Genomic DNA, 14,576 nt, shown 5'->3' with positions numbered 1-14,576 from the left:
CCACTTCTTCTTTCAAGCCCCACTTTCTTCTTCCACCCCTTCCCCCTCCCCCCTCCCCTTCTCGTTCTTCCCTCTGTGAGGGCAGTCCCCCAAGGTAAGTCAATTCATTCAAGGCCAGCGCTGGTCTCAAATCTCGACACTCTCAGCTCGCTTCTGGGCCGTGTCCTTTTGACCCTTCCATCCCTCCGTCGCCTCCCACACCGTCGCAATCTCTCCCCCGAGTGCCTGCGACACCGCCCGGCCCCTCCACCAGCACCACCAGTTCACGCACGGTGGTTCCTTCGCTCTTCCGTTGCATGCTCTCGACTCTCGCCTCTTATTTCCATCTTATTCTAATCACTCAACAATCTCCCCGTTGAGTGACCCTCTCCCCCCCCCTGCAGATCTGGGTCTCATTTTGACGTCGTCTCCTGGAACGTGCGTCTCCTACGCCGGCCTCAGCTGCTGGTGCGGGAACCATGCCATCCGTCGACGATTCTTCGGCCACCCGGCCCAACGGCACTAGCTCGAGGTCGGACCAGCTCGCGTACTACAAAGCGCAATATGAACAGCTGGAGGCTGAGCTGTCGGAGTTCCAGGCTTCCAGCCGCGAACTGGAGGCCGAGTTGGAAAAGGATATCGAGGCGTCGGAGAAGCGAGAGCGGCAGCTGAAGGAACGGCTGGAAAACTTGAGATACGAGATTGACGACTGGAAGGTGAGCAACTTTAGAGTTCTAACTGCTTCCCCTTTTTTTTACCTTTCTGGCGCTCCCTCGTGGGCCAGCTTGGTGATAGTGAACATCGGCACTAACCTTTCACCCCTTGCAGTCCAGATACAAGCAGGCCAAGTCGGAGGCCAGCGCGGCCCAGAATACGCTGCAGAAGGAGATTACCAAGTTGCGCGATGGTAACCGCACCCTACAACTGAAATTGCGCGACATCGAAGTCGCGAACGATGATTATGAACGTCAGGCCCGCCATACCACTTCATCCCTGGAGGATCTGGAGCAGAAGTACAACATGGCGATCGAGCGCAGCGTCCTGCTCGAGGAAGAGGTCAAGAATGGCGAAATGGAGCGTGAGAGCCTACGGATTGAGAACCAGCGTCTTCGTGATGAACTGTCGGAGCAGAGAGTCGAGGCCGAGATTCTCTCGGAGAAGCTTCGACACGAACAGAATGGTGGTCGCCGCAGAAAGCCTGCGTCCTTGATCTACCGCACTCCATCAACACCTCAGACACCCGAGATCTTCGACCGTACTCTCAGCGCTTCAACTGTGTCTACTCCTATGTTCCAGACACCGCCGATCAAGAATGCTCTTATGACTGTGACCGCCACTCCTCCTTCGCCACCCATGTCTGAGGCGTCGATCAGTGTCCCGACTAGCATGCGCAAGACTGCCAGCGCCACTCCTGGATTCCCGTTCAAGAAGGCTGGTGGTGGCGCTCAGCTGGGCTCCCGGTCGATGTATGACTCGAAGAAGACCCCAAAGAAGTCTCGGGGTTCCACCTTCAACTCCAACAACGGTCGCTCCAACACAACGACCCTGCCATTTGCGAGCGCGTTTCAGCCGGGGGGCATTAGCACCAATGACCCCACCTCGTCCGCCAGCATCAACAACGACCGGTCCACCACTCTGCCCAAGTCGGGATCTCTTTATCAGATCCGCGGTCTGATCGGCAAGATGCAGCAGTTGGAAGAGCGTGTTCACTCTGCCAAGTCCAAACTCCCGGCACCCTCCGATTCGCCCTCTCGTATCTCGTCGCGGTCTGGATCTATTGTCGGTGACAGTCCAGTCTCTTCGACGATCACTATGCGCCAGAACTCGGCGCGTAAACGAATCAGCGGCAGCAGCTTTAGCTCGTCTGTGCGTGAAGGCGACACGGCCTCATCTTACAACACTCGACCTTCGTTTGGCGCTCGAACTCAGGGCGACAGTCGGCCTAGCAGCCGTACCAGCTATTCCAGCTCCTTCAGCCAGAGCACCCATCCCAGCGTTGCGCCTTCTACTCACTCGGCACGTCCTGAAAGCCGGCAGAGTCGTACTAAAACGCCACTGGGACACTATTCGACCAATCCCACCACTGAAAGTCGGCGCCCCCGGTCTTCGCTCAGCAATCCGTCCGTACAGAACGGCCATACAAGCGGCATGTCCAACATAGACGAAGATGAGGACTTGGCGTTCCGAATGTCAGTGCGAGCCAAGATTAGCGAGGCTCGGGAGGCACGCTTTCCGTCATTCTCTACACCCGTCCACACCCCTACCAGCTCAGTGAAGACGGTCAAGAAACGCACGCCTAGCGGGATCCCCGCGCCACCACGAAGCTTCCGCACTAGCACCGGATATGAGCCGAAGACCAATATTGGTGATCTTGGCGAGACCTTCTAGGCCTTTGATAAATTTTTATTCTATTCTCGCAATACCCTTTTTTCCCTTAACCCCGATTGACAATTCCAGAGGGGCTTTACGAAGTTCACGGCCGCTACGCAGGTGTTGATCCCCTTCTACTTATTCCCAGTTGAGAACATTCTTTCCCTCGTTTGTACTTTTTTTTTTTCCTCTACTACCCTCTTGTGCTCTTCCTCGCTTTCCGTGCGACTACCCCCTTGGCAAGTGACGTTTTTTGAGTTGAGATATTGTGTGTGTGTGTGTGTGTGTGTGTTTCTCGAGAACCTCTTCTTCTGGAAGACATTGCTTGGGCCGGCTCAGAGATATATGATTCAGGCTTATTACAATGCAACTGCCGCGGCGATGCCCTGTATTTGACTGCGGGGACGCAAAGACCCGGCTTGTACAGCTGTTGGTGGGCAATGTGACTTGATTAGACTGGCGCATTGACGGACGGATGGATGGATTGAGGATTGTTGTCGGAGCAGAGGGTTGAACTCTGTCTCACGGCGTCCAAGCTGTCACTCAGCACTCTTTGTTTCTTTGACTGTCTGCTATCTGTCTCCCTGTGTATTGAGTAAATTGCCTTTGGCGTTAGAGAATAATACCCAGTGACGGATAGATTTGGTTCTGTGGTGCACCGTAGTGAGACCGGCTGCTGTCTGCTTGTTGAGAGAATAGAGTGGTCAGCTAGGTTCAGATCTGCATCACCACATTCTCCTCGGCATGAAGGTCTTCCAAGAGAGAATGAATGTGTCGCGCGGTTCTGGTGATCTAATCACATGATGCGTAGCCATTCACTTCCCCCCTCAATTGGTCGGTCAAGCCATGTTTCCCAGACACAATTTCAACAAATCAAGAAATGGCCACGATTGGCAGGCAATTCCTGAAATAACAAGTGGAGGGGACAGAAGAAGAAGGGTGTTGTGTCAATGCGTGTCCTCGGATCCAATCCAGTACATATATATTTTCGCCGGGTGGGCTCATCTTTGACCACCCAACAATCCCTTGCTCTCGATGTTTTTGCTCCACTACGTCGACGGTCCACACATCGTGTCTTGCCTCTTATTTGCCGATTCTGCTGCTGATTGGCAGAGGGGATAGCTCAAGCTCGGTGATTCTACCTAAACAATATCGACCCAGGTATGATCGCAGCTTCTTGTTACACCACCAGTGATCATTGAGTTCAATGCTAAGGATCGCCCGCATAGGTTCATGATGTCGTGCTACAGGAAATACATTATCGGCTTTCCCAATCAATGCCCATTCTCGCCAGCTTCAGCTACAGAGCCCACCAAGTATATCAACCGACGGTGGGATTCGAAGTAAGGTCGTGCGGCGGTGCGGCGGTGGTGAGTCCTCGTGCTGGTCCAGGCAACGAATTGACAGCCACGGCCACGGCCATGCATCGTGGATCTGAATCTGGATTAGCCTTATTTTGAGGAGCCTCTCCTGAGTTGGTCATTACCAGCCGGATCACGGAGTACTGGATTGATCAGGTAGAGTTCGACTAACCTACTCAGTATGTACTCCGTACTGTAACTACTGTACGTACCCAGGTAGACTACGAACTACTAGGTACTAACCTGAAGGATTGAAGGAATCTTCAGCCAATGGTCCATCTCCCCGACCTCCGTCAGTCAATCTTACGGGAGATTCGGTGCGTGTTGCAAGTCAAGGGCTGAGTGACGGGGGTCTGGCTCCTTCTGGATCTCCGATGAGGTCCGGATTCGGACTCCGAGAACTTGAGGGAAGTTGTTGGTTGTTCTGCCCACGAACTATGGGAACTACAATCGTTCTGTGCCAAACGCAAGTCTAATCCACCATCCATTGTTTTTGTTTTATTTTTTTTTTCGATGCCATCGTCACCATCATCTCGATCGGGTATCCTCAAGCGGCGGACAATCGAGCCTATCGGATTGCCGTGTGACCCCCAGAGAACCTTACCTTCGGTTCCAGCCAGTTCATTGTGATTATACTCCAGTGTTCGTTGACCAGGACCTACAAGGTAGACTTGGGCTGTGTAGCCCTGTGTTCTTCACAGGGCGGTTCTTCTTGGTCTTGCTCCAATCACCATGCGCGATTCGCAGCCCAGCTAGCGAGGTCCAGCCCCACGTCTGGAACTGGAGGTTCATGTTCGGTCTAGTCGAGTTGAACTGGGATGTTTGGTGGCTCTGTGGTGGTTCTGTGGTGGCTCTCAAGGAGAGAGAGGTTTCCAGCAATTTTCGGTTCTTCGATACCGGCCAACGGGTCTTCACTTGGGTTCCATCATCCATGTCTCCGAGGGATTGGGCGCGCGGGCCCCGCCGGGGACGGTCGGTCTCGGCCAGGATCCACGAGGGTTGGGGTTGCTAAACGCCTGGGCGGAAGGAGATCGTCGCGTGGGAATTTTTTTCGCGCTCCTCCTTTTCTTAGGGGAAGTTCTGCTTCGGACGTGCCGGTTGTTGGTCGGTATGGATGCTATTTTTTTGTGGGAGGGAGCTGGGATGATGCGCTGAGATTATTGATTCGTGGGGGTTTAGTTGCAAATCAAGGGATCTAGGGTTGTATAGGTTTTCTACTGGATATCTTGATGTCAGGGTAGACTACGGAGTACTAAGGTATACAGTCCTGAGTACTCACAACTTCCTCAGATTCGACTGCATAGAAGCCAAGATGAATTTGGTGAGAAGGCAGTCCCGTGACTTCCCACGATCCCCAACGCGATGACAACTGCTGCCGATCCCATTGGCGCTGACGGGTGGGGCGTCAACAGACTCCCAAACAGGTTAGATGCAGGGATGGCCCCGTTCGGGAGTTTCTGTGGAGAAAAAAACATCAAGAACTTAACAAAGTCGGGCTCTCTCTTCTTGACCGGCTGCAGTGCTCAGGTACCACCGCTTTCGAATAAATGACAATGCATCAATGCATTTTGGGGAGGTGCCGCTGCCCGTTGGCACGGTCTACCGTCACTGATTCATGAGCGCTGGCCCTACTCCATAATAATAGAATCATTACATGGAGATACATGCAAAATACGTACATTTCACACGGACCGGTATAGTACTCAGACTAAGATACTAAGCTTGGATCTGCCGAGCTCCTCCTCAGGTACTCTGACCGTCATGGCGCTCCGAGGGTCGGAGTAATTCCTCAGTCCGAACTATAACAGTTTCGAAAGACAATCCTCCGTGCACCCAACAAAAAGAAAATCAGAGGTCAGCTGGATTCTAGCGACAGAATGGTATAAGAGGCCATGGTCCGGTCGGTTTCTTGGTCGCGTTCAGACTGAGTAGTCTACGAAGATGGAGTGGGCGCGGCGCGATCTGTAACTCCGGACTTGTCGGGGAATTTGTCCCGCAACACCGCAACACACAGACCGTCAGTTGATAGATGGTAATTTACCAGGCTTAGCCTTACCCTTAGATTACCGGGAGTCAATACAGACTACGAGGTACAATACAGACATTGTTCCATGATCGACGGAATGGAAGGCATTGGAAGATAGTAACTTATTGAAAGTGGTGGTGGATGGAAGTTGTAGTACCGAGGAGTGCCTTACATGAGAAATTCCGGGCGGGGATTGGCTGTCGAGGGTTGGAGGGACAAAAAAAAGTTGTTGACTCGACAAATGCTGGGTTTTGTTGGCAATTGGCAGTTGGCAAGGCAAGTCGACGACCAAAAAAAGTGGTGGGAAAAGGAAGAGGGAGGGCGGGGACGTCATGGGCCCAACAACCACAAATTGGATGGAGCCAAACCAGGCCGCACCGCTATTCGAGTAGTAACCTTCATCAGTTTTCCCGATCCCGATCCACTGCACTAAGCAAGTTACTGCCCGCCCTTCCGCTGTAATTACCAATACCACAGTACTTACTTCAATTCCATGATGATAATGATCAACTTCGGGGAGTAACTTAACTGGAAGTCTACTACTACAGTACTGTTACTACTGTACCTCTGTACCTCTATCCATACAGTACAACAACTCACTCTGCCTCAACTCTGTCTACTCCTTCTGGCAATTAAATTTATTCTTCGCATCCCCATTCTTCTCCTCGTTCTCTCCTTCCTCTTTCTTCTACTTCTTCCACTTTCTCTCCTCTGTAATTCCCAATTGAAAGCCGGCCCGGCCTCTTCTCCATCTATCCATCCTCCCCTCTCCTCTCGCTCCCTCTCCTCCCTTTCCTCTCTCCCCAACTACATCCTCTCTCGCAGGTGTGTTTAGTTACAGTAAGTTCCGTTCCGGACCCAGACTTTCACTTTGGCTCCAGTCCCTCCCTCCCTCTCTCCCTCCCACTTCTTTCCCCATCCAATCCCATTCCCTCCCCTCCAGCTGCTACTCGCCCTCTATTTTTTTTTATTTTGCCTCCATCTACTTTTTCCCCCCCTCCCTGGCGCATCGCGCATTCTCTCCCTGCTTTCAATACTTCTTCTTCATACTGTTTGCTGACAGCTGACTCGGTTTGCTCACCTTGTCTCAGCCTCAGGAAACTGCAAATAATCTTTCTCTCCTCCCTTCTTCACTCCCGCCAATTCTCCACTTCTAAAGAACGGTGAGGGCGTTCTTCACAACAAATTCCGCCAGTCGCGCCTCCCTTCCATCGCCATCTCTCCTCCCAGGCCGGTCAATTCGTTGCGCCCTGTCCCTACCGATCTCGCCTGCATCCTCTTCTTTCCGCTTCATACGCTTCTCCCGCGACCTTTAATTTCTCTCTTTGAGTGATTTGTTTGCATTCCATTGCATGGGATTTCTATAATACCTAATCCTCCCGACTTTTGCACCATGAGCGCCACCAACGGTGCCGTCAACGGCCAGGCTGGCTCCAAAGCCGCCAACCTCCCCTCACATTTCATTGGTGGTAACCACCTCGACGCTGCTCCCCCCAGTGCGGTCAGGGATTTCGTGGCCAAGCATGAGGGTCACTCCGTCATCAGCTCGGTGAGTTGCCCCGGAAGAAGTGCGGAGACATGGGAGGCTTGGGATTTTCCTCACTAACCACCGAACCACGGTCAGGTTCTGATTGCCAACAACGGTATCGCTGCCGTCAAGGAGATCCGTTCCGTCCGGAAATGGGCTTACGAGACGTTCGGCAACGAGCGGGCCATCCAGTTCACAGTCATGGCCACGCCCGAAGATTTGCGAGCAAACGCAGATTACATCCGCATGGCGGACCAATACGTCGAGGTATGTGCTCCCGGACAGTTCGACTGGCTTACCACGCACGTGTCACTCACAGCTCTCAACCACACCAGGTTCCCGGAGGTACGAATAACAACAACTATGCCAATGTCGACTTGATTGTCGATGTGGCTGAGCGAATGGACGTGCACGCCGTCTGGGCCGGTTGGGGTCACGCCTCCGAGAACCCTCGTCTTCCCGAATCCCTTGCCGCCTCCCCCAAGAAGATCATCTTCATTGGTCCCCCTGCATCGGCCATGCGCTCGCTGGGTGACAAGATCTCCTCGACCATCGTCGCACAGCATGCAGGTGTCCCCTGTATCCCATGGTCTGGAACCGGGGTCGACGAGGTCAGAGTCGACGACCAAGGTATTGTCACCGTCGATGACGAGGTTTACAAGCAGGGTTGCACGTTCTCGCCGGAAGAGGGTCTGGAAAAGGCCAAGGAAATCGGCTTCCCCGTCATGATCAAGGCCTCCGAAGGTGGTGGTGGTAAGGGTATCCGTAAGGTCGAGAGCGAGGAGGATTTCGTCAGCCTGTACAACGCTGCCGCCAACGAGATCCCCGGTTCCCCGATCTTCATCATGAAGCTCGCCGGTAACGCCCGTCACTTGGAAGTCCAGCTGTTGGCTGATCAGTATGGCAACAACATCTCCCTCTTCGGCCGTGACTGTTCCGTCCAGCGTCGTCACCAGAAGATTATCGAAGAGGCCCCCGTCACTATCGCCAAGCCCATCACCTTCCAGGCCATGGAGCGCGCTGCCGTCAGCCTGGGTCGCCTGGTCGGTTACGTGTCCGCTGGTACTGTCGAGTACTTGTACTCCCACGCCGACGACAAGTTCTACTTCTTGGAGCTGAACCCCCGTCTCCAAGTCGAGCACCCTACCACTGAGATGGTCTCCGGTGTCAACCTGCCCGCTGCTCAGCTGCAGATTGCCATGGGTATCCCCCTCCACCGCATCCGTGATATCCGTCTGCTCTACGGCGTCGACCCCAACACTTCCGGCGAGATTGACTTCGACTTCTCCAGCGAGGAGAGCTTTAAGACTCAGCGTCGTCCCCAGCCCAAGGGTCACACCACTGCTTGTCGTATCACCTCCGAGGACCCTGGCGAGGGTTTCAAGCCTTCCAGCGGTACCATGCACGAGCTGAACTTCCGCAGTTCGTCCAACGTCTGGGGTTACTTCTCCGTCGGTACCTCCGGTGGTATTCACAGCTTCTCAGACAGTCAGTTCGGTCACATTTTCGCCTACGGTGAGAACCGTCAGGCATCGCGGAAGCACATGGTTATCGCCTTGAAGGAACTGAGCATCCGTGGTGATTTCCGTACGACCGTCGAATATCTGATCAAGCTGCTGGAGACTCCCGCGTTCGAGGACAACACCATCACCACCGGATGGCTGGACCAGCTGATCTCCAACAAGCTGACTGCGGAGCGTCCGGACCCCATCGTGGCCGTTCTGTGTGGTGCCGTGACCAAGGCCCACCAGGCCAGCGAGGCTGGTGTGGAGGAGTACCGCAAGGGCTTGGAGAAGGGTCAGGTGCCTTCCAAGGACGTCCTGAAGACCGTTTTCCCCGTGGATTTCATCTACGAGGGTATGCGGTACAAGTTCACCGCCACCCGCGCTGGTGTCGACAGCTACCACCTCTTCATCAACGGCTCCAAGTGCTCCGTCGGTGTTCGTGCGCTGGCGGACGGCGGTCTGTTGGTTCTCCTGAACGGACGCAGTCACAACGTCTACTGGAAGGAGGAGCCCGCCGCCACCCGTCTCAGTGTGGACGGCAAGACGTGCTTGCTCGAGCAGGAGAACGATCCTACTCAGCTCCGCACGCCCTCTCCCGGTAAGCTCGTCAAGTTCACCGTCGAGAACGGTGAGCACGTTCGGGCAGGCCAGGCTTTCGCTGAGGTTGAGGTCATGAAGATGTACATGCCTCTCATCGCCCAGGAGGATGGTATCGTCCAGCTGATCAAGCAGCCTGGAGCTACTCTGGAGGCTGGTGACATCCTGGGTATCCTCGCCCTCGATGACCCGTCCCGCGTCAAGCACGCTCAGCCGTTCACTGGCCAGCTGCCTGATCTCGGCCCTCCCCAGGTCGTCGGTAACAAGCCCCCTCAGCGTTTCTTCTTGCTGCACAGCATCCTCGAGAACATCTTGAAGGGTTACGACAACTCGGTCATCATGAACTCCACCATCAAGGAGTTGGTCGACGTCCTCCGCAACCCTGATCTTCCCTATGGAGAATGGAATGCCCAATCTTCCGCCCTGCACTCTCGTATGCCCCAGAAGCTTGATGGCCAGCTGGAGTACGTGGTTGACCGTGCTCGCGCCCGCAAGGCCGAGTTCCCTGCCAAGCAGCTGCAGAAGACTATTCAGAAATTCATTGAGGAGAACGTTAACCCTGCCGATGCCGAGATCCTCCGGACTACTCTTTCGCCTCTGCTGCACGTCATCAACAAGTACATGGATGGCCTCAAGGCCCACGAGTTCAACGTTTTCATCGGACTCTTGGAGCAGTACTACGAGGTCGAGAAGCTGTTCGCCGGCCGCAACTTCCGTGACGAGGATGCCATTCTGAAGCTCCGTGAAGAGAACAAGGAGGACATCTCCAGCGTTGTTCAGACTGTTCTGTCTCACAGCCGCATTGGCACCAAGAACAATCTGGTTCTCGCTATCTTGGCCATGTACCGTCCCAACCAGCCCGGCGTTGGTAACGTTGCCAAGTACTTCAAGCCCATCCTCAAGAAGCTCACTGAGCTTGAGTCCCGCTCCGCTGCCAAGGTCACTCTCAAGGCTCGTGAGCTTCTCATTCAGTGCGCCCTTCCCTCTTTGGAGGAGCGTCTGTCTCAGATGGAACTCATTCTTCGCTCCTCTGTCGTTGAGTCTCGTTACGGCGAGACTGGCTGGGACCACCGTGAGCCCGACTTCTCTGTTCTGAAGGAGGTGGTCGACTCTAAGTACACCGTCTTCGACGTGCTGCCCCGCTTCTTCGTGCACCAGGACGCTTGGGTCACTCTCGCCGCCCTCGAGGTGTACGTGCGCCGTGCTTACCGTGCCTACACCCTGAAGGGTATTCAGTACAACCAGGCCGGTGAGCCTCCTCTTCTCTCTTGGGACTTCACCCTCGGCAAGCTTGGTCAGCCTGAGTTCGGCTCTCTTTCCACCACCGACCCCTCCACTCCCAGCACCCCTACTGCTGAGTTGAACCCCTTCAAGCGTATCAACTCCATCAGCGATATGTCTTACCTCGTTGGCGATGGCAACGAGCCCATGAGAAAGGGTGTCATCTTCCCGGTTCAGTACTTGGAGGACGCTGCCGAGTATCTTCCTCGTGCCTTGGAGGTCTTCCCCCGGGCTGGTTCCAAGGCCAAGAGACCTAGTGACAATGGTTTGCTCGCCAACCTGGAGGGCAAGCGCCGTCCTGCTCCCCGCGTTGAGACTGATGGCGAGTTGAACAACGTTCTCAACATCGCTATCCGTGATGTCGAGGATTTGGACGACAACCAGATCGTCACTCAGGCCAACGAGTTGCTTGCGGACCTGAAGGAGGAGTTGCTTGCTCGCCGTATCCGCCGTGTCACTTTCATCTGTGGGAAGAACGGTATCTACCCTGGCTACTTCACCTTCCGTGGTCCCGCCTACGAGGAGGACGAGAGTATCCGCCACAACGAGCCCGCCCTTGCCTTCCAACTTGAACTCGGACGTCTGTCCAAGTTCAAGATCAAGCCTGTCTTCACCGAGAACCGTAACATCCACATTTACGAGGCTTACGGCAAGGGTCCCGAGAATGACAAGGCTGTTGACAAGCGCTACTTCGTTCGTGCTGTTGTGCGTCCTGGTCGCCTTCGTGATGACATCCCTACTGCGGAATACCTGATTTCCGAGGCTGACCGCCTGATGAACGACATTTTGGATGCCCTGGAGATTATTGGCAACAACAACTCCGATCTGAACCACATCTTCATCAACTTCTCGCCCGTCTTCAACCTCCAGCCCAAGGATGTTGAGCAGGCTTTGAACGGCTTCTTGGAGCGTTTCGGTCGCCGCCTCTGGAGACTGCGTGTCACTGGTGCTGAGATCCGCATCCTCTGCACCGATCCCGCTACCGGTGTTCCCTTCCCCCTGCGCGTGATCATCACCAACACCTTCGGTTTCATCATCCAGGTTGAGCTCTACATCGAGAAGAAGTCTGAGAAGGGTGAATGGATCTTCCACAGCATTGACGGTGGCAGCAACAAGCTTGGATCCATGCACTTGCGCCCCGTGTCCACTCCTTACCCTACCAAGGAATGGCTTCAGCCCAAGCGCTACAAGGCCCACCTCATGGGTACTCAGTACGTCTATGACTTCCCTGAGCTCTTCCGACAGGCCTTCCAGAACAGCTGGACCAAGGCCGTCGAGCAGATCCCCTCCCTGGCTGAGCAGCGCCCTCCTGTCGGTGAATGTATTGACTACAGCGAGCTTGTCTTGGATGACACCGACAACCTGGTCGAGATCTCCCGTGGTCCTGGTACCAACACCCACGGTATGGTCGGTTGGATCGTCACTGCTCGCACTCCTGAGTACCCTCGTGGCAGACGCTTCATCATTGTTGCCAACGACATCACCTTCCAGATCGGTTCGTTCGGTCCCCAGGAAGACAAGTTCTTCCACAAGTGTACCGAGCTGGCCCGCAAGCTTGGCATTCCTCGCATCTACCTTTCTGCCAACTCTGGTGCTCGTATCGGTATGGCTGATGAGCTCATTCCTTACTTCTCCGTTGCTTGGAATGACGCAAGCAAGCCTGAGGCTGGCTTCAAGTACCTCTACTTCACCCCCGAAGTCAAGAGCAAGCTGGATGCCAGTGGCAAGAAGGAGGTCATTACCGAGCTCATTACCGACGAGGGTGAAGAACGCCACAAGATCACCACCATCATCGGTGCCAAGGATGGCCTGGGTGTTGAGTGTCTGAAGGGTTCTGGTCTTATTGCTGGTGCCACTTCCAAGGCTTACGAGGATATCTTCACCATCACTCTGGTTACCTGCCGTTCCGTCGGTATTGGAGCTTACCTTGTCCGCCTTGGACAGAGAGCTATTCAGGTCGAAGGCCAGCCCATCATCCTTACTGGTGCCCCCGCTATCAACAAGCTGCTGGGCAGAGAGGTTTACACCTCCAACTTGCAGCTGGGTGGTACCCAGATCATGTACAAGAACGGTGTGTCTCACATGACCGCTACTGATGACTTTGAGGGTGTGCAGAAGATTGTGGAGTGGATGTCGTTTGTCCCTGACAGGAAGGGCGCTCCTATCCCCATTCGCCCCTGGTTCGATACTTGGGACCGTGACGTGGACTACTACCCTCCCAACAAGCAGCCTTATGATCCCCGCTGGCTCATTGCTGGTAAGCAGGACGACGAGGGCTTCCTCCCTGGTCTGTTCGACGCCGGCTCCTTCGAGGAAGCTCTCGGTGGATGGGCTCGCACCGTGGTTGTTGGTCGTGCTAGACTTGGTGGTATCCCCATGGGTGTCATCGCTGTTGAGACTCGCTCTGTTGAGAACGTCACTCCTGCCGATCCTGCCAACCCCGACTCCATGGAGATGATCAGCACCGAGGCTGGTGGTGTCTGGTACCCCAACTCGGCCTTCAAGACCGCCCAGGCTCTCCGTGACTTCAACAACGGTGAGCAGCTGCCCGTTATGATCCTGGCAAACTGGAGAGGTTTCTCTGGTGGTCAGCGTGACATGTACAACGAGGTTCTCAAGTACGGTTCTTACATCGTCGACGCCCTCGTCAAGTACGAGCAGCCCATCTTCATCTACATCCCGCCTTACGGTGAGCTTCGTGGTGGATCCTGGGTCGTCGTCGATCCCACCATCAACCCTGACCAGATGGAGATGTACGCCGACGAAGAAGCTCGTGGTGGTGTTCTCGAGCCCGAGGGTATCGTCAACATCAAGTACCGCCGTGACAAGCAGCTGGACACCATGGCTCGTCTGGATCCTACTTATGGCGAGCTCCGCCGTTCTCTCGAGGACACTTCTCTCAGCAAGGAGCAGCTTTCGGACATTAAGGCCAAGATGGCTGTTCGCGAGGAGCAACTTCTGCCCGTCTACCTGCAGATTGCCCTCCAATTCGCCGATCTTCACGACCGCGCCGGACGTATGCAGGCCAAGAACACCATCCGCCAGGCGCTCACCTGGAAGAACGCTCGTCGCTTCTTCTACTGGCGTCTCCGTCGCCGTTTGAGCGAGGAGCTGATCGTCAAGCGCATGGTCACTGCTGCTCCTTCTCCCGCTGCTCGCGACGGCACTGTTGCCATCCCCGCTGCTGCCGACGCCAGCGCTCCTGCTCAGACCGAGTCCGCCCGTGCGGTGCACCTCCGCACTCTGCACGGATGGACCGGCCTCCTTGACGACGAGCTGGAGCACGACGACCGTCGCGTGGCCATGTGGTACGAGGAGAACAAGAAGGCGATCCAGACCAAGGTCGACTCTCTCAAGACGGAGAACATTGCTACCGAGGTTGCGCAGTTGTTGATCAACAACAAGGAGGGAGGTCTCAGGGGTGTGCAGCAAGTTCTGAGCGTGCTTCCTGTTGAGGAGAAGGAGGCTGTTCTCAAGTTCTTGGCTGGCAACTAAAGGAAAGATGCAGCGAAGTTTTGTACCCCTTTCCATGCGGTTAGACAGCATTTTTTAGTTTTGTTCTTATCATGAACTATTTGGTATAAAGGCCGAGCCATCCTTATCCAAGGAGGGGTTTGTGATCTTTGTTCTTTTTTTATGTTAGGGTCAAGAGGGTGCATGGTGTGGCTTTGGTTTGTTTCATCGATGATGGGTGATGGTGCATATACCACCCGGTTATGTGTTTATGTCTCAGTTTTGGTCTCAGTTCAGCATCTGGCTTTTTGTATCTTACCTTTAGCATATTTTTCTACAAATGCATTGTTTTGAACAACTTCTTTCCTTTCTGTGTAAGTTTTGGAAATGTAGTGCTGCTAAAAAACATGTGCTGCTGCGCTACCATTTTACTTTACATTGGTCTAGCGCCGTCACAGGTTTGTCTTCTCACATGA

General features: G+C 54.5%; 2 protein-coding genes across 2 annotated transcripts; both read left to right on the top strand.

The window, feature by feature from the left end:
• Positions 1–134: 134 nt before the first annotated feature.
• nde1 (nuclear distribution protein NudE) lies at positions 135–2,472 on the top strand. The gene is made up of 2 exons (XM_040939432.1): positions 135–695; positions 808–2,472. Exons 1-2 carry the CDS (start codon positions 459–461, stop codon positions 2,365–2,367), a joined length of 1,797 nt encoding a protein of 598 aa, XP_040805687.1. The 5' UTR covers positions 135–458; the 3' UTR covers positions 2,368–2,472.
• Positions 2,473–6,694: 4,222 nt separating this feature from the next.
• Positions 6,695–14,253, top strand: BO72DRAFT_176401 (acetyl-CoA carboxylase ACC1). Its single transcript, XM_040939431.1, has 3 exons — positions 6,695–7,285; positions 7,361–7,531; positions 7,600–14,253. Exons 1-3 carry the CDS (start codon positions 7,130–7,132, stop codon positions 14,140–14,142), a joined length of 6,870 nt encoding a protein of 2,289 aa, XP_040805686.1. The 5' UTR covers positions 6,695–7,129; the 3' UTR covers positions 14,143–14,253.
• Positions 14,254–14,576: the final 323 nt, after the last annotated feature.

This window comes from Aspergillus fijiensis, assembly GCF_003184825.1.
Source record: "Aspergillus fijiensis CBS 313.89 unplaced genomic scaffold BO72scaffold_4, whole genome shotgun sequence".
NCBI classification, from domain to species: Eukaryota; Fungi; Ascomycota; class Eurotiomycetes; order Eurotiales; family Aspergillaceae; genus Aspergillus; species Aspergillus fijiensis.
This window is presented reverse-complemented; position numbering and strand designations above follow the sequence as displayed.